This window comes from Lepidochelys olivacea (assembly GCF_965140295.1).
Source record: "Lepidochelys olivacea isolate rLepOli2 genome assembly, chromosome: 12".
In the NCBI taxonomy this organism is placed as follows: Eukaryota; Metazoa; Chordata; order Testudines; family Cheloniidae; genus Lepidochelys; species Lepidochelys olivacea.
In genome coordinates, this window is record NC_140422.1 from 747,590 (window position 1) to 771,902 (window position 24,313).

The 24,313-nt window shown below is 57.4% G+C and overlaps 2 protein-coding genes across 7 annotated transcripts; one reads left to right on the forward strand and one right to left on the reverse strand.

Moving 5' to 3' along the window:
• Positions 1 to 7,027: 7,027 nt before the first annotated feature.
• Positions 7,028 to 23,454, reverse strand: LOC311528840 (uncharacterized protein). Of its 5 annotated transcripts, none has more exons than XR_014713715.1 (5): positions 22,965 to 23,454; positions 9,472 to 9,610; positions 8,921 to 9,024; positions 7,969 to 8,048; positions 7,028 to 7,410 (listed from the first exon to the last, which is right to left on the reverse strand). XR_014713715.1 is itself a non-coding variant. In XM_084644277.1 (5 exons), exons 3-5 carry the CDS (start codon positions 8,972 to 8,974, stop codon positions 7,203 to 7,205), a joined length of 342 nt encoding a protein of 113 aa, XP_084500403.1. In that variant the 5' UTR covers positions 8,975 to 9,024; positions 19,376 to 19,558; positions 22,965 to 23,454; the 3' UTR covers positions 7,028 to 7,202. The 5 variants fall into 5 exon arrangements, 4 of the variants coding, with proteins under 4 accessions (XP_084500403.1, XP_084500401.1, XP_084500404.1 ...); XM_084644277.1 differs by lacking the exon at positions 9,472 to 9,610 and adding an exon at positions 19,376 to 19,558; XM_084644275.1 differs by lacking the exon at positions 22,965 to 23,454 and adding an exon at positions 10,759 to 13,684.
• LOC311528839 (chymotrypsinogen 2-like) lies at positions 14,705 to 24,280 on the forward strand. 2 transcript variants are annotated; one of them, XM_084644274.1, is made up of 7 exons: positions 14,705 to 16,478; positions 16,925 to 17,028; positions 17,900 to 17,979; positions 19,179 to 19,257; positions 19,568 to 19,748; positions 20,252 to 20,385; positions 23,770 to 24,280. In XM_084644274.1, exons 1-7 carry the CDS (start codon positions 16,427 to 16,429, stop codon positions 23,929 to 23,931), a joined length of 792 nt encoding a protein of 263 aa, XP_084500400.1. In that variant the 5' UTR covers positions 14,705 to 16,426; the 3' UTR covers positions 23,932 to 24,280. The 2 variants fall into 2 exon arrangements, with proteins under 2 accessions (XP_084500400.1, XP_084500399.1); XM_084644273.1 differs by lacking the exon at positions 14,705 to 16,478 and having other exon boundaries at positions 16,910 to 17,979.
• The last annotated feature ends 33 nt before the right edge of the window (positions 24,281 to 24,313 follow it).

A 24,313-nucleotide genomic window follows, 5' to 3' on the forward strand; every position in this document is an offset into this window, starting at 1 on the left:
TTCTATGATTCTATTATTCTATGATTCTCTTTAATGACCTGAGGAGAAAAGGAATTCTACAGAAAGTGGGAACAAGGACCAATTGCTGGCTGAAAGGCTGTATTCAAAGAGTAGTTATCAATGGTTTGCTGCCAAACTGGGCCGGTGTATCTTATAGTCCTGCAGGAGTCAGTCCTGGGTCCGGTACTAGTCAGTCTTTTCATTAATAACTCGGACAATGGAATGGAGAGTATGTTTATAAAATTTGCAGGTGACATCACGTGGAGAGGGGTCACAAGCACGCTAGAGGACAGGATTAGAATTCAAAACGACCTCAACAAGTCAGAGAATTGGTCTGAAATCACCAAGATGAAACTCAATAAAAACAAATGCAAAGTACTACACTTAGGACAAAAAAGAATCCAATGCATCACCACACAGTGGGGAATAACTGGCTATATGGCAGTGCTGCTGAAAAGGCTCTGGGGTTCTAGCGGATCACAAATTGAATAGGAGGCAGCAGTGTGATGCAGTTGCAAAACAGCCAAATCTGGTTCTGGGGTGTCTTACCAGGAGTATCGTATGTATGGCACGGGAGGTCATTGTCTCACTTGGCACTGTGGGGAGGCCTCAGCGGGATATTGGGTGCCGTTCCGGGCACCACACTTTGGCAAAGATGTGAACAAATTGGAGCGAGTCCAGAAGAGAGCAACAAAAATGATCCAAACCTGCCCTGTGAGGAAAGGATAAAACCACCTGGGCATGTTTAGTCTTGAGAAAAGATGACGGAAGATGGGGACCAGATAACAGACTTCAGATCTGTTATGGGCTGTAACAAAGAGGACAGTGATCAATGATTCTCCATGGCCACTGAAGGCAGGTGAAGACGTAATGGGCTTAATCTGCAGCAAGGGCGATGTAGGTCAGATGTTAGGGAAACCTTTCCAACTCTCAGGGTAGTTCAGCTCTGGACCAGGCTTCCCAGGGGGGCTGTGGAATCCCCGCCACTGGAGGTTTTTAAGATCAGGTGGGACAAACACCCATCCGGGCTGGTCTAGGTTGGTTCTGCCTTGGCACAGAGGCACTAATGTTCTCTCAAGGTTCCTCACAGCCCTACATTTCTATGAATGTATGACCCAGGGCAGTCACGGTCCCTCTCTGGGCCTCAGTTTCCCCACTCACCCTTTGTGTTTTCTATTTAGGTTGTTAACTCTTCAGGGCAGAGACCCTATCTCTCTTACCCCTCTTGAGCTCTGTGTTCAGCCCCTAGTGCAGTGCCCCTGGCCTTGGTCAGGGTAGCTGGATTCTAAATTAACAATGCTAATAGTAACCATGGGTACATCACTTGGCTCTCAGTTCCTGGACAATGGCCCTGTGTGCTTTCCCCAGGTCAAAGGGATGCAGGAGGAGGCATTTTACCAAAGGCTGGATAATAAAGAACAATAATAACTAGTCCATCCCCAAGATTTTTCCCTCCTCACTGGACAACTGGCTCAAGCCTTTTGGCACTGGCATAAAAAGACTCTATTTGTTTGTAATAGACATTCGTGCCAGGGGACTTCACTGGATATTTGGCAAAACAGTTGCAAAGAAACAATTTTTCAGGCACTTAATCTCCAAAAAAAGGAACTCCCAGAGTCTTCCTTGCTGCACCTTTGGGGGAGAACTTGTCCCTACCGAGATGTTTGGTTTAAAAAAAAAGCTTCTTTCCAAGGCTCTGATGGGGGCAGCAAGCAGGACTAAAATGGGAGGGTCCCTCTGCCCAGCCCAGCTGGCCTGAGAAGCAGTGTATTTCAGAGGAGCTGAGAGTGCTGTTGACTGTCCAAAAAACAAACCCCACAAACTGGGCCAAGGGTCCTGAACCCTGCCCCAGAGATGCTAAGAGACAATGGGATGACCCTGCGTGCATCATCGGATAACAGCTGCACTGGGGCTCTAGGACTTAACACCTGATGCTAAGATGGGCCTGGGAGGTGCCTAGCCTCTGCCCAGCGTGGCAGGGAAAGGAGGGGCATTCTGAGTCAGAGCAATGAGGAGAGGCAGAGGCAATCTAGAGACTGTAGTATGTTCTCTCAATCAGGTGGGGGTAAAGTAGAAATCAATTAAATCGGGACAAATCACAAGGAAATCAGAGTTAGCTGTTTTAGCAGGAACTACTCCTTAAGCTTACACCATAAACTATTCCTGTTATCGACTGTGTATTAGCAGTGATTGTCTTCATTAAACTCACTTCATAGGTAACGTGATAAATGAAGGGGGCGGGGAGGGTGGCTCCCTTTTATGGACACGCAGCCAGCCAGTAACTATAAAATCCCTCTTAGTATCTGTTCTCTAATTGCTTTACCTGTAAAGGGTTAAAAGAAAAGGAGGACGTGTGGCACCTTAGAGACTAACCAATTTATTTGAGCATGAGCTTTCGTGAGCTACAGCTCACTTAATCCGATATGAAGTGAGCTGTAGCTCACGAAAGCTCATGCTCAAATAAATTGGTTAGTCTCTAAGGTGCCACAAGTCCTCCTTTTCTTTTTGCGAATACAGACTAACACGGCTGTTACTCTGAAACCTGTAAAGGGTTAAAAAGTCTCCCTGCATGGGTAGAAGGAAGGGAGTGGGCACCTGGCCAAAAGAGCCAATGGGAAGGCTAGAACCTTTTAAAATTGAAACAAAGACTCCCCTTTTGTCTGTCTGTGGTTGTTCTCTCTGAGAAGCTTGGCCCAGGTCTGAAAAAAATCATCAGATCACACCTAGAAACTACTCATTTAAAACCCTGGATATGTGAGTAGATCAGGGGAAGACGTGATGAGGTGTGTCTCTTTTATTTCTTTATGGCTTGTGGACTCCTCTGTGCTAACCCCAGGTGTTTTCGTTTTGCTTGTAACTTTTAAGCTGGACCTCAAGGGAGCAATTCTTGATGCTTATTTCTTGCCAGAGTGGGGAATCAGCCTTGACAGGTAACAGTTTTCATGTATAAAACAACAGCATTTTGAATTAGTGAACACAATGCACTAGAGGAGTAGTTTTCAAACTTTTTTTTCTGGAGACCCAGTTGAAGAAAATTGTTGATGCCTGCAACCCAACAGAGCTGGGGATGAGGGGTTCTGGGTGTGGGAGCGGTTCATGGCTGGGGCAGGGGGTTGAGGTGTTGGAGGGGGTCAGGGCTCTGGGCTGGCGGTGCAAGCTCTGGTGTGGGGTCAGGGATAAGGGGTTGGGGGTGCAGGAAGGGGCTCCGGGTTTGGGGCTGGGGCAGGGGATTGGGGCACGGGGCTGGGGCACGGGTTACCTCGGGCGGCTGCTGGTCAGCGGCGCAGCAGAGGTGCTCAGGCAGGCTTCCTGCCTGTCCTGCACCCTGGAAGCGGCCAGCAGGAGGTCTGGCTCCTAGGCGGAGGTGCGCAAGCGGCTCCGCATGGCTCTCACTCACAGGAACGTTCCCCCACCCCAGCTCCCATTGGCAATGCAGAGCTGGTGCTCGGGGCAGGGGCAGCACGCAGAGCCCCCCCCCTCCCCCACGTAAAGGATCCAGACCTGCTGCTCACCGCTTCCGGGGCACAGCGCGGTGCCCCAGGACAGGTAGGGACTAGCCTGCCTTTGCCGGGCAGCACCGCCAATGGGACTTTTAATGGCCCAGTCGGTAGTGCTGACCAGAGCTGCCACGACCCACTGCCTTACATTCTGCAACCCAGCGCTGCTGGGTCATGATCCACAGTTTGAAAACCAGTGTACTAGAACACAAACCCCACAGTTCCACACCCCCTTGTCAGTTTCCTGGTTTTCAGCCTCCATAAGCCCAGAGGTTGGAGAAAAAGTTCTTAGGCTGTTTAGTTATTTTGGGCAATCCTCTTGTGCAACCTTGGTTTACTGGTTTGAGTTGCAGCCTAAATTCCTTGATGCAATATGTTGGCTTCTTGGCTGAACTGTTATCCCTCTGCTCCTTTCTGGCTTACAGTCCCTTTGCTCTCACAATTTCTTTATTCCTATCTTTTCACCTTGTCTGCCTTAGGATGCTGTTTGGATGGTTTGTTTTACAGTCCTTACTATTTTCTTTCTTTCACTACAACTCACTTCCGCTTTATTTCTTAAGTCGGTTTCACTTTAATTACAGTTTATTTCCTTCACATTTCATTGGGGCTGTACTTTTCTCCCAGTTTTCTAACAATGTTTTCTAATAGTTTCTTAGAGACTCTTCGGCTATTTTTCCTCTCATTTAACAGCATTGTTCTTCCTTTAACTTTCCCTCTTTTCCCCTTACACCATTATCTTTCCTCTTTCTAGGTACTGCCCGTTTGTGGCTAGCCCTACTGCTCCTGCTCTCTCTGGCTTTCTCCCTTTGAGCTCTGTCCCTGGCGGCCCTCTGACGTCGGGGGCCCTAGTCACTGGCTCCTCACTCGCTGCGGCCCTTCTTTTCTGGTGGCAGTTGCTGCTTTGTTCTCTCTCCCGCAGCGCTGGGCAGCCTGCTCCAGACTCCACCAGCCGTTTCCACCACTGCCTGATTGGTCTACTCACAGCAGTGCTCCGGGGAGAGCTGCCACCTGCTCTTTTTTCTTTTTCCCAAAACCACCCTGGGCTCAAGCTGATCCTGCTTCGACTCCCCTGGAACCCGTGGAGGTCCCCAGCCCCAGGTGTCCCCTTTAAAAAAAATATTCTAAACAGCCAGAGGCTGCTTCAGTTGCACTTTTGACCCACAGCTGGGGGGACATCACATAGTCAGCCCCTGAAAAAGAACCACAGTCAGTGTCTGCCCCCAGTGCCAGGCTCAGAGTGACCCACCCCACACACAAGGACTGTCACACCAAGAAGGGCATTTGAGGCTCTTGTGCCTGGCTGCTGTCCTGCAAATGCAGCCTCGGGGCAGAGCCTCAGCAAGGGGCCATGTGGTGTTTGGAGCCCCCCATGCCCATCAAATACCCCACCTCGCGTGGGCTGTCACCATGCCCAGGGCTGTGTCCCCTGCTGGCAGTGTTCATGGGCTGGGCCCTGGGGTGGGCTGTCTGGCACCAGGGAGATCTGAAGGGACTGAAGCAGGCGAGCCATGGGCTGCAGGCCCCAGCAACCCACTGCTGTGGTGGGGGAGGCATGGCTCACTTCTGTCGGCTGGGATCTCGCCTGTGGGATGGAATTCCCACTGTCCCAGCCAGGGCGTGGGGGTCCAGCCTAGCCGGTGGGAACAGAGGCAGGGTCAGAAGCCAGGGACCAGAGCCAGGCGAAGAAGCAGGGTCTGCCATGGCAGCCATCTAGGGTCGCCTAGCTGCATCGACACCAGGCTTCAGTAATGCCCCTCGCTGGCAGGGCCCCCAGCACACTGCCCCTCACGCAGCCCGTGGTGCTTGGCCCCAGAACGCCAGCAGCCTGTGTCTGGTGACTCTGCCGGCGCTGCTGAGTGTACCAGCCCCCAGGGACCAGCAGCCCCACGCTCTAACCTGTGGGGCCTCACAGCCCCGAGGCCACAGAATGGGGCAACTCCTGCAGTGAGAGCAGATCCTCTGCAGTCACAGTGTCCAACCTCTTGGGCCGATCTTGGCTGGCAACTGTGGGGGTCCGGGGGGATCAGTGCAGGCGGAAGTGCAGGTTGTGTAAATGCGTGAGACCCTTCCCCAGTGATCAGCGCACGCTGAACGGCTAACACGGCGTGTACCAGCCGGGGCACCCAAGGAGCTGGCACAGGGCGTACTGGCTGCCACACCCCCGGCGCGGCCTGGCACTTCAGTGAGAAGCTGGGGCTGTGCTCAGCAACGTGGTTGGGAGTCCGGTCCAGCCACGTGTGGGACCAGGTCTGGGCCCCCTGGGGCTCCACTCGCATAATTAATCAAGTTTCCGAGAGAGGGTCTATGGAAAGTGCCACGCTGCTGCTGGAACAAACCTGGGCCCGGCCTTGCCAGCAAACACCGAGAGGACAGCTTTGCACTGTCACGCTGGGTTGCAGCCCCGGCTGCCGGCTCAAAGAAGAAGGGTATCGAGGAGCCATGGCTGGAGGGGTTCTTTGCTCCCCAGCCAGGCAAGCCCAGAGGGACGGCTTGGCTGCTGAATTCTATTGGGTGGGGACTTTGAACTACTAGGACCTGTCCAGCCTGCTAGCAGACTGGCACTGCCAGACTGTGTCTTCACTGCACAGTTCTCCCAGGTTATCTGCACCCGGCATAGCCTAGCTCAGGTGTGAGCATCCCCATGGCCAAGCACACCTCTCGTTACTGCGCCTTCCATGCTTCTGCCCTCACGTGGGTGTGGCTGGAGCATGGCCCGTGGTACGCTGGGCTGAGATGTACACGGATTTCTTCCCAGTTTCTCCTTCAAAAGGAATGATGGGGAGGCACTGGAGGGTGGGCAGCACCTGTGTGATTTGTGCCACCACTCCTGCAAAGTGGACGAGTTAATGTCAAACTGCAGCCCGTGTCCAGCTACAACCTGGGGATAACTGGCTGGCAGCAGCACTGCTGAGAGGGGCTGGAGGTTACAATGCGCCACAAACTGAGCAGGGGTCAGCAACGTGACATATCTGTGAAAAAGGCTAATATGGCTCTGGGGTGTATTAAAAGGAGTGTTGTGTGTAAGGCATAGGAGGTCATTGTCCCATTCTGCTCAGCACTGGGGAGGCCCCCAATGTCCAGTTCTGGGCACCGCACCTTAGGGAAGATGTGGACAAATTGAGAGTCCAGAGAACAGCAACAAAATGGATCAAAAGTTTAGAAAACCTGCCCTGTGAGGAAAGGTTAAACCTGGTCAGCCATGGGCATGTTTAGTCTGGAGAAAAGATGGCTGAGGAGGTACCTGGTAAGTCTTCAAACATGTTCAGGGCTGTTAGAAAGATCAATTATTTGCTGTGTCTGCTGAGGGCAGGACAAGACCTAATGGGCTTTATCTGCAGCAAGGGAGATGTAGGTTTGATGTGAGGAAAAACTTTCTAACTCTCAGGGTAGGTAAGTTCCAAGGGAAGCTATGGAATCTGTCAGGAGAGGTTTAAGAACAGGTGGGACAAACCCCTGTCAGGGCTGATCTAGGTTTGCTTGGGCCTGCCTCTGCGCAGGGGGCTGGACTAGATGATCTGTCGATGCTACGGGATGGTACCATGCGCTGCAGTACGTAGCCATGTGCATGATCCCACCAGGGGATGCAGATAGACCAGACACCCTGTGCCTTTGGTTTCGATTGTACCCCATCCACCACATGAGCCCTGTCGCGGCCCAGGAGCCAAGGACTGCAGGGCATGGGCACAGCTGGTCTCTAATGTGTCTTTATTGACCTGTCACACTGGGAACGTGCTGCTGCGTTAATTGGCCGCGATGGTCTGGTCGATCCAGGCCCTGAGCTTGGTGACGCGGGCGTAAATACCGGGCGTGGAGGGGGAGCAGGTGCTGCTTCCCCAGGAGACGATCCCCACCAGGGTCCAGGCGCCGTCCTGCTGGCACACCAGGGTCACCAGGGTGGCACACCGGAGTCACCCTGCAAGGAGAAGCAGCAGGTTGGGGGGGCGTCTCCTTCTAGGGGGTCGCAAAGCGAGGGGGACCTGCTCATCCACCGGCTGTTCCCCAAATGCAAACGAGTCTGCGCTTGTCTGGATGGAGCCCTGTGTATCCACTGCGGGTCCCAGGGCTCGGGAGAGCTATGGGGAGCGGGGATTGCGGGCAGGGAAAGGGGAGCCTAAAGGAAGGGAGGGAGGGAGGGATGCATAGATCCCTGGTTAGATCAAGAGGGGCTGCATGGACAGATGCAGGGATGGGGTGACAGGCAGGCAGGGAGGGAGGGAGGGATGGCTAGAGGTAGGTTCAGGGCCTGGGCAGCCGGGCAGGGGATTGCAGGGCTGAAGGAAGCAGCCAGGGACATGCTACCCGAGAGGAGTTCCCTGTGTCAGGACACTGATGCCTGGGCCCCATCCCCAGCAGTATCTGCCAGGACAGCTCAGTGCAGATGGCACATCCATCCCCTCTGCGTCCCCTCGCCCGCCTGTCCAACGCTAGTGCTAGGACCATGGTGCTCCGCAGTTCCTGCCCCGGTTCCTACCTGACGCTGCAGTGGGCAGTGGTGACCACCCAGTTCTCGCTGATCAGGGAGCCGCCGCAGAAATGGAAGCTGGTGTTGTCCTGCGGGGAGAGGGAGAGCGGGTGGTGACTGAGCCAGCCCACAACAGCTGTGTGCTGGGTACCCCCCAAGTCTGCCTGGCGGGAGCTACTGGGAACCAGGGGAGGGGAACTGGGGCCAGAGCATCAAAATAAGGGGGAGCAGCTGGCTGAGACCCATCCCTGGGAAGCAGGCGCCCCTTCCTAGCAGCCAGTGCTCTCTGCCCCATTTGCCAGGCTCTGCCAGACACAGATTGCAGCAGGGGCAGGCCTGCCCCACCCCGCAGGGATCTCTGCCGAGCCTGTGTGCTTGGAAGGGAGCCAGGGTGTGCGATGCCCGGCAGGGGCTGGGAGCGGCAGGAGAGAAGGGAACTCGGGGCAGGGGACGGGTTCTCACCAGATCCTGGGTGCTGGAGCTGAGGGGCTCTGGGAGCAGGGCTGGGGGAAGGGTCCTGGCAGGTGCCCTTGGAGTGGCAGAGAGGCCAGGTCAGTTCATCCCACTATCTTGGGCAGCGCTGCCTCTGTCGGGTAACAGGCCCTTGTTCCACAGTAGAGCAGGCACCGGCTGGGGGCAGGGAGGCTGGGAATCCATCTACACACTGGAGCCAATCTAAGCAGCTAGGGACAGCCAGTGCTGCTGGGAAACACACACAGAACGTGGAGGCGGGTGCTGCAGGGAGCAGCTGGGGGCCCAGATGCCAAGGTGATGGGCATGTGCAGGCCCTGCCAGATGAATCCCCAGTAGCACTGAGACACTGCCTAGCTGCCCTGGGACACCATGAAATCACATCCCCACCTCCCCGGGTTCTCTAAGGGCCAGGCCCCTCCTGCCTTTCCCCTCAGCTTTGCTCCCCACGGGGGTCCCTGCCTGGCCGAAGGGGTTGCTGGGCTCTCACCTGCAGGGAGACCTGCCAGGGCCAGGATCCAGGAACCGCCGTCTCGCCGTTCATGATTCATGCATAACCGCTGATGACAGGTTGGATGGCAGGGAGGCCGCAGCCTGCAGGAGGGAAGGAGAGGAGTTGACCTCAGCTCCTGGTGTCCAGCGGGGAGGGAGCACAGCGCTAGGGCCCAGGCTGCTCCGTGGGGCACCCCAGCAGTGGGGCAGTAGCTGGGGGATCGGTCAGTGGCTGGGGGACCTTGCTACAGCCATGGGCATGCACTGCCCACTCCAGTTCACCTGGGGGCGTCCCCCAGGGCCAGGGCTGTACTGCCACCATGGGGAAAGGATGGACTGGGGGGGCCCCGAGCGCTGTCAAGCACAGCATGGCATTGACCGCATCCATCTGCGCCATCAGCAGTGTCTCTCCAGCCGCGGGAGTAGTGACAGGGCTGGGGCCACCGTCACCTGCGTCTTCTCGGGAGCTCCCTGTGGCAGAGAGACCCTTCTCCGGCTCTGGGCCTTCCAGCCCCTGCTGGCAGTCGAAGGAGGCCGGGTGGCACTTACCATGGGCAGCGCCCAGGAAGGCGAGGCAGGGCAGGAGCCAGAGGAAAGCCATTCTGCTTCTTACATGGGTCGTGGAGACCAAGCAGGGTCAGCAGCCCTTTTTATACTCCTGCCAGGGGCAGCTCTGGGGAGGTGGCAGCTAAGAAAGAGACAGGAGCCAGTTTTTCACCCTGCTGTCTGGGGCCATTGGGGAGATAAGCTGGGCATCCCTGAGGGGCCATGGGCAGAGTTCCAAGAGGCAGGCTGGCCTGGGGGCAGGGCTTGGGCCAGGAGCTGGGACCACAGCAGCTGCTCCCTGGAGGAGTGTGGGGAGCCAGGGAGCTGCGTGGGAGCCAGAGGGCCAAGACCTGGGAGCAGAGAGCCCATGGGAGTCTGCGACCCTCTGCCCTCAGGGGAGTGACAACCCCAGGGAGCCAGGCACCATGTCCTGCAGTGCATGATGCATGCTTCCCTTCCCCACTCAGCATCCTGCAGGCTGTGCAGAGGGGAGAACACAATGCCCAGGGCTCTGCGAAAGCTGTCCTAATGCTCAGTGGGCTGCTTCTTTGGTTTACCATCCAAATGGTGTTTTACCAGTCACCCTGTGACCCGGCCTCTCCTCGCGCACCGTGCCTTGCTGGCGGCAAGTGTTACTTCTGGGGGAATTCTGCGCCACTGCGCACACACGTAATTAATGTCCCACGCAGCCTGTTTCTTTACAGAAAATAAATTCTGCTGGAAAGTTGCTGCAGTTCCGCCTTTTGCCCACCAGGGACCACTGTGGTGCTAGAACTGAGTAGGCGCTCCCAGGTCCCAGACTTGCAGCAGGGGCTGAATGGCAGTGGAGGCGTGGGTACAGGGGGGAGCGGGCAGGGACACATGGAGATGGGGGAGGGAGTGCAGGGACACATGGGGGAAGGCAGGTGACTGAGTGGGGGCACAGAAACACATGGGAACGGGGAAAGGGGGTGCAGGTACACATGGGGATGGTAGGAGGGGATGCAGGGACCGATGGGGAAGGGGTGCAGGAACATATGGGGAAAGGGGCAGATGTGCCTGACTGAATGGGAGAGGCTAGGGGTCAGCCAGGGTCTGCATGGGGGAGGCTCCCTAACAATCCCTCCCTGCCCCCCCCCACCCAAATCTGTTTCATATTTCTCCCACCCACATCCAACAACCCTCCAGGTTCACTCCCAGGCTCCTTCCTGCTCCTCCATTACCCCTGGCTCCCCCAAGCCTTTGCACTGCTTCTGAAGGGGCAGGAAATACGTTCCTGTTCTGTAGTTTAAATGAATTACTCAAAGTTACATATTAATATGCTGTCACGGAGTCCCTGGGCGATGCTCTGGAACTGCTCCCCATGAAGCCAGTCAGGACTCTGGGGTAGTCTCCTTTCTGTGAGCAGCCTGTCTGCAGGACACACAGCTCACACAGCTTCCACCTTCCTGGGTCTGACCTCAGAGCATTCAGCATCCTCTGCCCCTCCGTGCGCTTCCCCCCAGTGAGTCCACTCAGGTGGGGCTCCTGGGGAAGCCAGAGGGTCCTGCACCCCAACTTCGCAGTCAGACGGGACTCTCAGCCAGCCAGTAAAACAGAAGGTTTATTAGACGACAGGAACATGGTCTAAAACAGAGCTTGCAGGTGCAGAGAACGGGACCCCTCAGCTGGGTCCATTTTGGGGGGCAGTGAGCCAGACAACCACGTCTGCACTTCACTCCATGTCCCAGCCAGCCCCAAACTGAAACTCTCTCCAGCCCCTCCTCCTCTGGGCTTTGTTCCTTTCCCGGGCCAGGTGGTCACCTGATTCCTTTGTTCTCCAACCCTTTAGCTCTCACCTCGTAGGGGGGGAGGGCCCAGGCCATCAGTTGCCAGGAAACAGGGTGTCGGCCATTCTCTGTGTCCAGACTCCTGCACACACCGGCCCTCTAGGGCTCTGCAATGATCATACACCCTTACCCCACCACCTAGATACTTAAGAACTGCCTAGGGGAAACTGAGGCACCCCCACACTATTCAGAGGAAACATTAAGAAGAGTCCCACTTCATCACATCTCTCCCCCCTTCGAGATCGAACTGAGCGGGGTCACTTTAGCCGGTGACCTGGGGAAGTTCGAAGCCACCAACGTTCCCATGGATGCCCCAGCCTTCCTTGGTAGGAGTTACACCAGGCCCTTCCAGTTTCACGCCCTCCCTTAGGTCAGGGGTGGTCGATAGCACTCGCAGGCCGCATGTGGGAAGGTTTATGCAGCCCATGCCCTTGGGCCACCCCAAGAATGTCTCCCCATTGACCATCACATTCTGCTCCCACTGGAGATCCGAGGGGCCCGGCCCCAGAAAACTCCACACAGACATATAGGTTGGGACCAGGAGTGGGAGCCTGTCCACATCCCCAACCATCTGGCTGACGGAGTCTATGGCCTCGGGACCCAGCAAGGGAGCTAGACACCGGGGCTTTTCCGCAGGGTCCCCTTGGTTCAAATCGCCAGCCTGCTGAAAGGCAGTGAGGTGGCATCCACATCCCCCCCTCCTTAACCAGGGGCAGCAATTTAGTCTCGAGGTTCCCTGCGGAACTGGCCCCCCGGGATCTATCCCCACTCACCCCGGGGAGGTCCCCTAGGCCTCTCCGCTCCCCCACCGCCAGTTCATGCTGCTGCTGCTTCTGCAGCTCTTTCTCGGGCTCTCGCTGTCTCCCACGGTCCTCTTGCTCCCTCGGACTCAGCTCCAATCCCATCCGTCTCCGATCCCCGGATGGGGAACCCGATCGTGAAGACCCCCGTCTGGTCGGGGACAGGAGTCTTGGGGATGCCTGGCTCCCACTCCAGCTGCTCCCAGATCCTGCTATAGCCCCATTGGGGGTCAGGAATCTGTTCCTTAGAGCGGTCATCCTCCTCCAGCTGCACGATTAACTCTGCTTTGGTGAACTTTCCAACGCTCAACCCTTTCTTCCTGCACAGGGTTACAATGTCCTTCTTAAGGAGACGGTGACAGACCATCACTCCACTCTTCCCAAGTTGTTGTGGACTCACAGGCCTGTGTGTTCTCAGCTCCCCACGGTTTCCAGGGAGAACCCCTAGTGTGCCAGCCCTTCTCGAGGTCACCACCTCTTTGCCAGGGTCGAGCTGCAGACTCCTCTGCCCCTTGGACTGCTCACTGCAATCCCCAGGGGAACCCTGTTACTGCAAAAGTCCTTCTCTCTCCCCGGGCCAAGCTGCAGGCTCCTCCGCCCCTGAGACTGCTCACTGCAGTCCCTAGGGGGACCCCATTACTGCACAGTCCTTCTCGCTAGTCACACACTCCCAGGGGTTAACCGCCCCCTGAAACCGCTCCTCTCTGAGCCTTCAGCATGCCTGGTCCTCGGCAATCCCCCTTCGTGTTACTGCTCCCCAGTCACTTACTGCAGGAAGTGCCATCCACGGGGTGCAGTACATCCCACCGCTACCACCAGTTGTCACGGAGTCCCTGAGCGATGCTCTGGAACTGCTCCCCATGAAGCCAGTCAGGACTCTGGGGTAGTCGCCTTTCTGTGAGCAGCCTGTCTGCAGGACACACAGCTCACACAGCTTCCACCTTCCTGGGTCTGACCTCGGTGCATTCAGCATCCTCTGCCCCTCCGTGTGCTTCCCCCCAGTGAGTCCACTCAGGTGGGGCTCCTGGGGAAGCCAGAGGGTCCTGCACCCCAACTTCGCAGTCAGACGGGACTCTCAGCCAGCCAGTAAAACAGAAGGTTTATTAGACGACAGGAACATGGTCTAAAACAGAGCTTGCAGGTGCAGAGAATGGGACCCCTCAGCTGGGTCCATTTTGGGGGGCAGTGAGCCAGACAACCACGTCTGCACTTCACTCCATGTCCCAGCCAGCCCCAAACTGAAACTCCCTCCAGCCCCTCCTCCTCTGGGCTTTGTTCCTTTCCCGGGCCAGGTGGTCACCTGATTCCTTTGTTCTCCAACCCTTTAGCTCTCACCTCGCAGGGGGGGAGGGCCCAGGCCATCAGTTGCCAGGAAACAGGGTGTCGGCCATTCTCTGTGTCCAGACTCCTGCACACACCGGCCCTCTAGGGCTCTGCAATGATCATACACCCTTACCCCACCACCTAGATACTTAAGAACTGCCTAGGGGAAACTGAGGCACCCCCACCCTATTCAGAGGAAACATTAAGAAGAGTCCCACTTCGTCACATATGCCTAGTGAGGAATCTATTTGACAAAAAACATTTCCTGAATAATTTTCGTTGTCTGGATTGTTCCAGGCATACTTGGTGACACGTATTTTGAAATAAATCACTAAAATAATTGAAACTGGGGTGATTATCTGAAGGAAAATAACCCACCTGGGAGCAGGTGAAGGTTCAGATGGGCCACCCCCACTCTGATGGGGGTCCTTCCAGCTCAGTGGCCTGACTCCAGCTGGGCCCAACCCCAATGCTTCGGAAAAAGCTGAGCACCGTCCACAATGCACCTGGCCAGTTGTGAAGCTATTACCCCCTGACTCCCTCTGATAATCAGAGTATGTTCTCAAGTCATAAACAGGGTGACCCTGCCCATGCATCCCAGCTAAACACCTTGATCCCAGTAAGGAGATTAATCAGCACTTTGGAAATCCAGACTCGGCCCTTAACGCCATGATGTCCTGTAGCAATGAGTTCCACAGGTCGATTATAAATGGCATAAAGTATTATTTATTTTTATTGGCACTATACATAATATTTCAGAGTAGCAGTCATGTTAGTCTCATGATGTCTGGATTGTTCCAGACAAACCCAGCCAGGGTCTCCTGTGACTGCGGGGCCTATTTCCGATCCTCCGTCTGTTCACGCCTCCGGGCAAAGTTCCTCTGGGCGGCATCCACTGACTCCCTTGATGCCTTTGAGGAGCAGTGGGCGCTGTCCAGGGTTCTCTGCTCGGTGTCCCCTTCCGGTTCCCTTCGTTTGACCCTTTGACCACACTCCTGTCCCTGTTATTTCATTAGTTGTCCCCCGGAATCATTTGATTTTCGGGTCCTGTGGATCCTCCCCTTAGGCTGAGGGGGGGGTCCTTTAGCAGCGGGCGGGCTTTCGCCCACCCACTTCCCAGATCCCAGTAGGATCCAGGCCAGCCACCCTGGGCCAAGGCCATTCTTTGTGTTTACTAGCCAAAGAAACTCGTGATGTGCATCCTCCCTTCCTCTTCCTCCTGCAGCGACCGGCCAGGCCTCACTTCCTGGCTAAAAGGGGCAGCAGCCGCTGCCACCATCTCCGGACCTAAGAAAAGATCAAAGGTGGCATTCACAATGGGAATTAGGCGCCTCTTCCCATGGGAGTTGGGCACCTACGAGCCTTCTTGATTCCCTCAACTCTGCATGATGTCAAGTATCATAGGGGTAGTCGCGTTTGTCTGTATCCATAAAAACAATGAGGATTACAGTGGCACCTTAAAGACTAACAAATTTATTTGGGCCTAAGCAATTTCCCCTCTCTTGGAATTGACACCTTCCTCATCAATTATTGGGAGTGGACTGAATTGGCCCTGTCCGCATGGGTTCTCCACTGGTGAGGTACCTCCCTTCTCTTCATGTGCCAGTATCTATCTATGCCTGGATCTGTCATTTTCACTCCATGCATCTGAAGAAGTGGGTTTTTTACCCATGAAAGCTTATGCCCAAATAAATCTTTAAGGTGCCAGCAGACTCCTCATTGTTTTTCCTCAACTCTGAGCCACTTAGCCAAATCCCCTCCAGCTCTTCTCTGGAGGTGACACAACCTTGTTGGGGCCCTCTCCTCACACGGGGGCAGCCTCTCCTCTGCCCCTTGGCAATCTCCCATGTTGTGGAAACCAGAGCTGTCCCTGGTGGGGGAATCAGCCTGTCTCAGCACTTGCTAGGTTGGCATCTGCCACACCAAGGGCTCAGCCCTACACCTCCTGGGGACGGACGCTAGAGACTGTCAAGGGGTTAAAGCCAGGCCTGGGCTGGCGTCTGGCTAATCATACGCCCTGCTGATACCAGCTCAGTTTAGCCTCGGGCACAAGCAGCCGCTTTCCACTTCCTCGCATGCAGCACCAGCACCCCCATGACCCCAACGCCCACCCTCTGGCCCCGAGTGTCCATTCCTGCAGGACTGGGCTGGGCAATCCCCCTCCAGGGTCAGCAGCTCGGCCCGAAAACCAGTTCTCTGGGGGACCCAGAACAAAGAAACCCTGAGATGGGCTGGCAGATGGAGGTCTTGGGCTGCACCCCAGCCCCTGCCCTGGGACAGCACAACCAGCCAGTGCGAGGTCCGGGGCAGGGCTGTCAAAGCAAAGGTGCTCTGAAGGAAACCGCACCACAAGAAGCGCAAGGAGAGAGGGAATAACAGGTATAAATGGGGCTGTTATTCCCACAACATCATGACAATATGCACTGAAGCGGGCGGGGCAACTGCAGGGACCAGGGCTCAGGACTCCTGGGTTCTCCATGCAGCTACATCCCGGACACACTAAAGGACCCTGGGGCTAGTCCCTGCTCTGCAGTGGCCCATCTGGCTGGGGTGGGGGCCACTGGAGGGTGCTGGCTCAAAATGCATGGTGCTGGGAGGATTAGGCGGTGCCAACTGTACGCCAGAACAATTTGCTCATCACTAACACCTCAGTGGGGAGGGCCAGTGTGCACCCCACACTGCGAGGCAAGGCCCTGGCTGCCTGGCACCCGGATCTCCCGGGGTTGTCACTCCCTTGAGGGTAGAGGGTCACTGACTCCCACGGGCTCCCTGCTCCCAGGCCTATGACCATTGGCTCTCTGGCTCCCCACACTCCTCCAGACAGCAGCTGCTGCGGTCCCAAGCCCTGCCCCCAGCCAGCCTGACCCCTGGTGCTCTGCCCATGGCTCCTTTGGGGCTGCCAGCTTATCTCCCCAAGGACAGCAGGGTGGAAAATTGGCTCCTGTCCCTTTCTGAGCTGCCTCCTGGCAAGAGTATATAAAGGGCTGCTGACCCTGCTTGGTCTCTGCCACCCATGTAAGAAGCAGAATGGCTTTCCTCTGGCTCCTGCCCTGCCTCGCCTTCTTGGGCGCTGCCCATGGTAAGTGCCACCCGGCCTCCTTCGACTGCCAGCAGGGGCTGGAAGGCCCAGAGCCGGAGAAGGGTCTCTCTGCCACAGGGAGCTCCCGAGAAGACGCAGGTGACGGTGGCCCCAGCCCTGTCGCTAATCCCGCGGCTGGAGAGACACTGCTGATGGCGCAGATGGATGCGGCCAACGCCATGCTGTGCTTGACAGCGCTCAGGGCCCCCCAAGTCCATCCTCCCCCCATGGTGGCAGTACAGCCCTGGCCCTGGGGACGCCCCCAGGTGAACTGGAGTGGGCAGTGCATGCCCATGGCTGTAGCAAGGTCCCCCAGCCACTGACCGATCCCCCAGCTACTGCCCCACTGCTGGGGTGCCCCACGGAGCAGCCTGGGCCCTAGCGCTGTGCTCCCTCCCCGCTGGACACCAGGAGCTGTGGTCAACTCCTCTCCTTCCCTCCTGCAGGCTGCGGCCTCCCTGCCATCCAACCTGTCATCAGCGGTTATGCACGAATCGTGAACGGCGAGACGGCGGTTCCTGGATCCTGGCCCTGGCAGGTCTCCCTGCAGGTGAGAGCCCAGCAACCCCTTCGGCCAGGCAGGGACCCCCGTGGGGAGCAAAGCTGGGGGGAAAGGCAGGAGGGGCCTGGCCCTTAGAGAACCCGGGGAGGTGGGGATGTGATTTCATGGTGTCCCAGGGCAGCTAGGCAGTGTCTCAGTGCTACTGGGGATTCATCTGGCAGGGCCTGCACATGCCCATCACCTTGGCATCTGGGCCCCCAGCTGCTCCCTGCAGCACCCGCCTCCACGTTCTGTGTGTGTTTCCCAGCAGCACTGGCTGTCCCTAGCTGCTTAGATTGGCTCCAGTGTGTAGATGGATTCCCAGCCTCCCTGCCCCCAGTCGGTGCCTGCTCTACTGTGGAACAAGGGCCTGTTACCCGACAGAGGCAGCGCTGCCCAAGATAGTGGGATGAACTGACCTGGCCTCTCTGCCACTCCAAGGGCACCTGCCAGGACCCTTCCCCCAGCCCTGCTCCCAGAGCCCCTCAGCTCCAGCACCCAGGATCTGGTGGGAACCCGTCACCTGCCCCGAGTTCCCTTCTCTCCTGCCGCTCCCAGCCCCTGCCGGGCATCGCACACCCTGGCTCCCTTCCAAGCACACAGGCTCGGCAGAGATCCCTGCGGGGTGGGGCAGGCCTGCCCCTGCTGCAATCTGTGTCTGGCAGAGCCTGGCAAATGGGGCAGAGGGCACTGGCTGCTAGGAAGGGGCGCCTGCTTCCCAGGGATGGGTCTCAGCCAGCTGCTCCCCCTTATTTTGATGCTCTGGCCCCGATTCCCCTCCCTTAGTTCCTGGCAGCCCCCTCCAGACAGCAGTGGGGGTCCCTGGCACGTGGCCATGGTAGGCCAGCTCAAACACTGCCTGCTCTCCCCCTCCCCACAGGACAATACCGGCTTCCATTTCTGCGGCGGCTCCCTGATTAGCGAGAACTGGGTGGTCACGGCTGCCCACTGCAGAGTCAGGTAGGAACCTAGGTGGGAGCCATGGGGTGCCAAGGCCCTAGGTTTACCAACTTTCTAATTACACAAAACCGAACTTCCTTGCCCCTTCCCTGAGGCCCTGAGCCTTCTCACTCCAGCCCCCCTCCCTCAGTCGCTCGCTCTCTCCCACCCTAACTCACTTTCACCGAGCTGGGGTAGGGGGCTGGGGTATGGGAGGGCTCCGGCTGAGGGTGCGAGCTCTGGGGTGGGGCTTGGTAAGAGGGGTTTGCGGTGCACGAGGGGCTCCAGGCTGGGGGAGGGGGTTGTGATGCAGGTGGGGCTGTGGGCTCCTGGAGGGGGCTCAGGGCTGGGGCAGAGGGTTGGGGTGCAGGTGAGGGGTGTAGGGTCTTGGAGGCAGTTAGGATGCAGGAGGGGGTTCTAACCTGGGGCAAGGGGTTCGCGGTGCAGGAGGGGGTTCAGGGGTCGGGTTCAGCAGCGCTTACCTAAGGCGGCTCCAGTCGGTGGTGCAGCGGGGCCAAGGCAGGGTTCCCGCTTGCCCTGGCAGTGGCTCCATGCTGCTCCCAGAAGCAGTCAGACTAGACTGAGGCGCGTTGCCCAAGCCTGCAGGCACCGCCCCCGCAGCTCCCATTGGCTGTGGATCCCAGAGCTTCCCTGATTGCCCCTGCGCCTAGGGGCCGCGGGACATGTTGCCGCATCTGGGAGCCATATGGTACCAGGTCAGGCAGGGAGCCTGCCTTAGCGCTGCTGCGCCACCGACCAGACTTTTAACAGGTCAGTCAGCGGTGCAGACCAGAGTCACCAGGGTCCCTTTTCAACCGGGCGTTCCAGTAAAAAAACGGACGCCTGGCAACCCTGCAAGAACCAGGCACTAGCGTTGGACAGGCGGGTGAGGGGACGCAGAGGGGATGGATGTGCCATCTGCACTGAGCTGTCCTGGCAGATACTGCTGGGGATGGGGCCCAGGCATCAGTGTCCTGATGAAGGGAGCTCCGCTCAGGGCACACGTCCCCAGCTGCTTGTTTCAGCCCTGCAATCCCCAGAGCCTAAGCCAGCTCCAGGGGCTCCCACTGCCCTGCCATACCCCTGCCACGCTTCCTGGGCATAGATCCCCCCGCACCAGGCCTGGGCAGTGCCTGGGGGAGGGGACAGAAGGTGCTGCAGGGAGCCAGGCCTGCCCCACCATTCCCTATACTCGGGGCTTCCTTTTCTTCCCCCTGCAGCACCAGTGACCGTGTGGTTCTGGGGGAATTTGACCAAGGCTCTCCGGCCGAGGATGTGCAAGTCCTGCAGATCGCCCAGGTAGGGGGCTGGCCGGCACAGGGTCCCCTCGGGGGCTGCACACATCCTCCCTCCATGGGCCTGGAACACCGGGCCCCCAGTGAGCCTTCGTGCCCACCTCAACCCCCGGCACACTCACAGGTCAGCCTGTGCCATGTCTCACGCGCAGAGCTCCTCAGGGTCCTGCAGGGGGTGGTCACGGTCTCTGGGGAGTCCGGCTGGAGTGGGGTGGATGCAGCCTACATGGGTCCTGCTGTGGGGTGGATGAGATTTCGGTGGGGTCTCCGACAGATGCTGGATGTGGTCTAGACTCCACTGTCTCCTGTGGCAGGTTTTCAAGAACCCCAGTTTCAGCATGTTAACCGTGAAGAATGACATCACCCTGCTGAAGCTGGCCGCCCCAGCCAAGCTGACAGCCCGCGTGTCCCCCGTGTGTCTGCCCAAGGCTACCGATGACTTCCCCGGAGGCCTGACCTGCGTGACCACGGGCTGGGGCCTGACTGATCCCAAGGGTAAAGTCTCCGGGTCTCTGCACCGCTCTGGCCGCTTGGAGGACAGACTCCTGGAGTGCCAAGGGGAACTCAACTTAGCCAACTGATCTGACGGCCATCCCCTCACCTCAGTCCCCCGCCCCCTGACCTTCCCGGGCACATACTGGACTAGGAAAGGGGGCCCTACTCAGGACCCCCAGCTCTGGGCAGCCTTCTGCCCCTTCCGGCTAGAGTTCCAGGTCCTGTCTCTCTCCCTGTCCCAGGCCAAACCCAGAAAATTCAGCTGGAAGGCCTCCCCAGGGGTCCCCACCTGACTGGGCACAGCTACCCTGTGCGTGCCCCAGGAGGGCAGGGGCAGCTGGGGCCTTTCCTCTGCAGAGGGGCCCCGGGGGGAGCTCTCCAGGCCCCTCCCTCTTTGTTGGGGTCCCAGTGCCAGGCGAGGCCATGGGGCTGTAGTGCCAGGGATCGGGAGCTGCCCCATGCTGCCCAGCTGACACCGTCTCCTGCCTGCCTTTGTTTTCCAGCTCAGAACACCCCAGACAAGCTGCAGCAGGTGGCCCTGCCCCTGCTGACCAACACGCAGTGCAAGACCTACTGGGGCTTCAGGATCGCGGACGTCATGATCTGCGCGGGCGCTGCTGGAGCCTCCTCCTGCATGGTACCCAGCTCTGCAGCGCCGCGGCCCCCTGTGCCCACCTGTCTGGCCACACATCGCTCCTAGTGCTGGCACAGATCCCCAGGGGCCATGCTGTGGCCCCCACTTTACACCAGTCTCTAGAGAGAACCCCTGCAATGTGCCAGACCTCCGGGGGTCTCACTCTCCCTCCGGGTTAGAGCATGGCCTCACTGCCTCCTTAGGCTGGCCTTCATAGAATCATAGAATATCAGGGTTGGAAGGGACCCCAGAAGGTCATCTAGTCCAACCCCCTGCTCAAAGCAGGACCAATTCCCAGTTAAATAATCCCAGCCAGGGCTTTGTCAAGCCTGACCTTAAAAACCTCTAAGGAAGGAGATTCTACCACCTCCCTAGGTAACGCATTCCAGTGTTTCACCACCCTCTTAGTGAAAAAGTTTTTCCTAATATCCAATCTAAACCTCCCCCACTGCAACTTGAGACCATTACTCCTCGTTCTGTCATCTGCTACCATTGAGAACAGTCTAGAGCCATCCTCTTTGGAACCCCCTTTCAGGTAGTTGAAAGCAGCTATCAAATCCCCCCTCATTCTTCTCTTCTGCAGGCTAAACAATCCCAGCTCCCTCAGCCTCTCCTCATAACTCATGTGTTCCAGTCCCCTAATCATTTTTGTTGCCCTTCGCTGGACTCTCTCCAATTTATCCACATCCTTCTTGAAGTGTGGGGCCCAAAACTGGACACAGTACTCCAGATGAGGCCTCACCAATGTCGAATAGAGGGGAACGATCACGTCCCTCGATCTGCTCGCTATGCCCCTACTTATACATCCCAAAATGCCATTGGCCTTCTTGGCAACAAGGGCACACTGCTGACTCATATCCAGCTTCTCGTCCACTGTCACCCCTAGGTCCTTTTCCACAGAACTGCTGCCTAGCCATTCGGTCCCTAGTCTGTAGCTGTGCATTGGGTTCTTCCGTCCTAAGTGCAGGACCCTGCACTTATCCTTATTGAACCTCATCAGATTCCTTTTGGCCCAATCTTCCAATTGGTCTAGGTCCTTCTGTATCCTATCCCTCCCCTCCAGCGTATCTACCACTCCTCCCAGTTTAGTATCATCCGCAAATTTGCTGAGAGTGCAATCCACACCATCCTCCAGATCATTTATGAAGATATTGAACAAAACCGGTCCCAGGACCGACCCTTGGGGCACTCCACTTGATACCGGCTGCCAACTAGACATGGAGCCATTGATCACTACCCGTTGAGCCCGACAATCTAGCCAGCTTTCTACCCACCTTGTAGTGCATTCATCCAGCCCATACTTCCTTAACTTGGTGACAAGAATACTATGGGAGACCGTGTCAAAAGCTTTGCTAAAGTCAAGAAACAATACATCCACTGCTTTCCCTTCATCCACAGAACCAGTAATCTCATCATAAAAGGCAATTAGATTAGTCAGGCATGACCTTCCCGTGGTGAATCCATGCTGGCTGTTCCTGATCACTTTCCTCTCATTTAAGTGCTTCAGGATTGATTCTTTGAGGACCTGCTCCATGATTTTTCCAGGGACTGAGGTGAGGCTGACTGGCCTGTAGTTCCCAGGATCTTCCTTCTTCCCTTTTTTAAAGATTGGCACTACTTTTTCCAGTCATCCGGGACTTCCCCGGTTCGCCACGAGTTTTCAAAGATAATGGCCAGTGGCTCTGCAATCACAGCCGCCAATTCCTTCAGCACTCTCGGATGCAACTCGTCCGGCCCCATGGACTTGTGCACGTCCAGCTTTTCTAAATAGTCCCTAACCGCCTCTATCTCCACAGAGGGCTGGCCATCTCTTCCGCATTTTGTGATGCCCAGTGCAGCAGTCTGGGAGCTGACCTTGTTAGTGAAAACAGAGGCAAAAAAAGCATTGAGAAGCCTTCAGCTCCCCTGCCTCACACCGCGAGGCCCACTGTGCCAGCACCCTGCCCAGATGCAGGGACCCCCACTGTTCGGGTGGCACCTCACCTCCAGACGAGAGGCCTGACTCCTTCTAGCAGCCAGTTCTTCTCTTATGCCTTCCAGGCTGGGGTTTGGCAGCTGGGTATCCTTGCCCAGCTTCCCTGCCAGAGACGGGCAATCCCTTATTCACTGGCTGTCAGAGCCCTGTGATTGAGTTTCCTGTTGTCTTCTCAGACACCCCATTGATATGGGGACTCAGGCCCAGATAGCTAGTACCACTTGTCTCTTCACCTGCCTTGAGAACAAACAGTTCTTTTCCACCCCACTGGGTAACAATGCAGCAAAGTGGGGAAACTGAGGCACACACCAGCTTCCTAAAAATAGCCTAGAAAATTCCCACTTCACCACAGCCACCACCGAGACAACTGTCCTTCTGGCCACATCCCCCTTCAGCTATTCCTGCCTGCCTGTCACCCCATCCCTACAGCTGTCTACATAGCCCTCCTTTGTCCACCCCTGGCTCCATGCAGCCAGCCTTCCCTTCCTCCATGCACCTGGAGCAGGGTGGCCCCAGGCTTCTGCACAATTGGGACATCTGCCTCAGTTTCCCCTTCCATCGCCCCTAGACAGGAATACAGTGTCTCAGTGTGCAGTTCAAGACCTACCTCCGGGCATGGTGTATTCGTGTACACGTTCAGGAACATGCAGAACCCTCATGGTAAAACTGGTCTGCCCAAACCCCCGAAGGACAGTCACAACTGCTTTCCAAGGAGTATATCCAGCCTGTTCCCAGCTCTTTGCCCCTGCTCCAGGCTCTACTCTCCAGCCCTACTCTCCAGCCATGCCCCTGAGGGCCCCCAGATTCACTCTTCCCCTGGAGCCCCCAGTCTGGTCTCCTGGGAGAGGGCTCCCCGCGGTATCCCACTGCACGGGTCTCTTCGCTTGCAGTCCTACCCCAGATCCCCCATCCAGCACCAATCCTCTTGGTTCAGGCTCAGTGCCCCCTAACCAGCCCGGGTCTTCCCCTTGTTCCTAGGGGTCTCAGCACAACAGCTCCCAAAACTCCACTGGGCTCCCCAGCTCTGGGCCGTTCTCCCCAACAATGGCTTGCACCTTTAGCTAGTCCCACCCTCTCTGTGATGTGATCTACCTCTGCCCCCTACCTCTCTTCTTGTCCTCCCCCGGCCCCTTTCTTAAGCCCACCCGGGAGGCAGCTGACCAGTCACAGGGGCATGGGCCTCTTCTCTCTTAAAGGGCCAGTCTCCCTACGACACCCCTTGTTTCTCTGCCCGCGATCCCCGCTCCCCATAGCTCTCCCCAGCCCTGGGACCCGCAGTGGATACACAGGGCCCCATCCAGACAAGCGCAGACTCGTTTGCATTTGGGGAACAGCCGGTGGATGAGCAGGTCCCCCTCGCTTTGCGACCCCCTAGAAGGAGACGCCCCCCAACCTGCTGCTTCTCCTTGCAGGGCGACTCCGGCGGCCCCCTGGTGTGCCAGCAGGACGGCGCCTGGACCCTGGTGGGGATCGTCTCCTGGGGAAGCAGGACCTGCTCCCCCTCCACGCCCGGCGTTTACGCCCGCGTCACCAAGCTCAGGGCCTGGATCGACCAGACCATCGCGGCCAATTAACGCAGCAGCACGTTCCCAGCGTGACGGGTCAATAAAGACACATTAGAGACCAGCTGTGCCCATGCCCTGCAGTCCTTGGCTCCTGGGCCGCGACAGGGCCCATGGGAGGGGAGAAAGCTGGGGCAGTGGGGACCCCCGGCCTGGGGGAGTTTGTCCTTGTAGCCCACTGTCCCTGGGGCTCTCCGAAGGCCCTACAAGTTCTGCGGGACGCTGTGGGTTGGGCGCCCCGAGGCGGGCCAGGGGAGGGCTGTCATGCCAGGCGGCACCAGCGGCCTTCCCCCGAGCCAACCCCACCGCCTCCCTTGTGGGCAGGAGACTGCCCCTGCCCAGCCCTCGCTGCCCCGGCTCTGCCGATCGGCGCCACCTTAATAGTCGGTTCCGC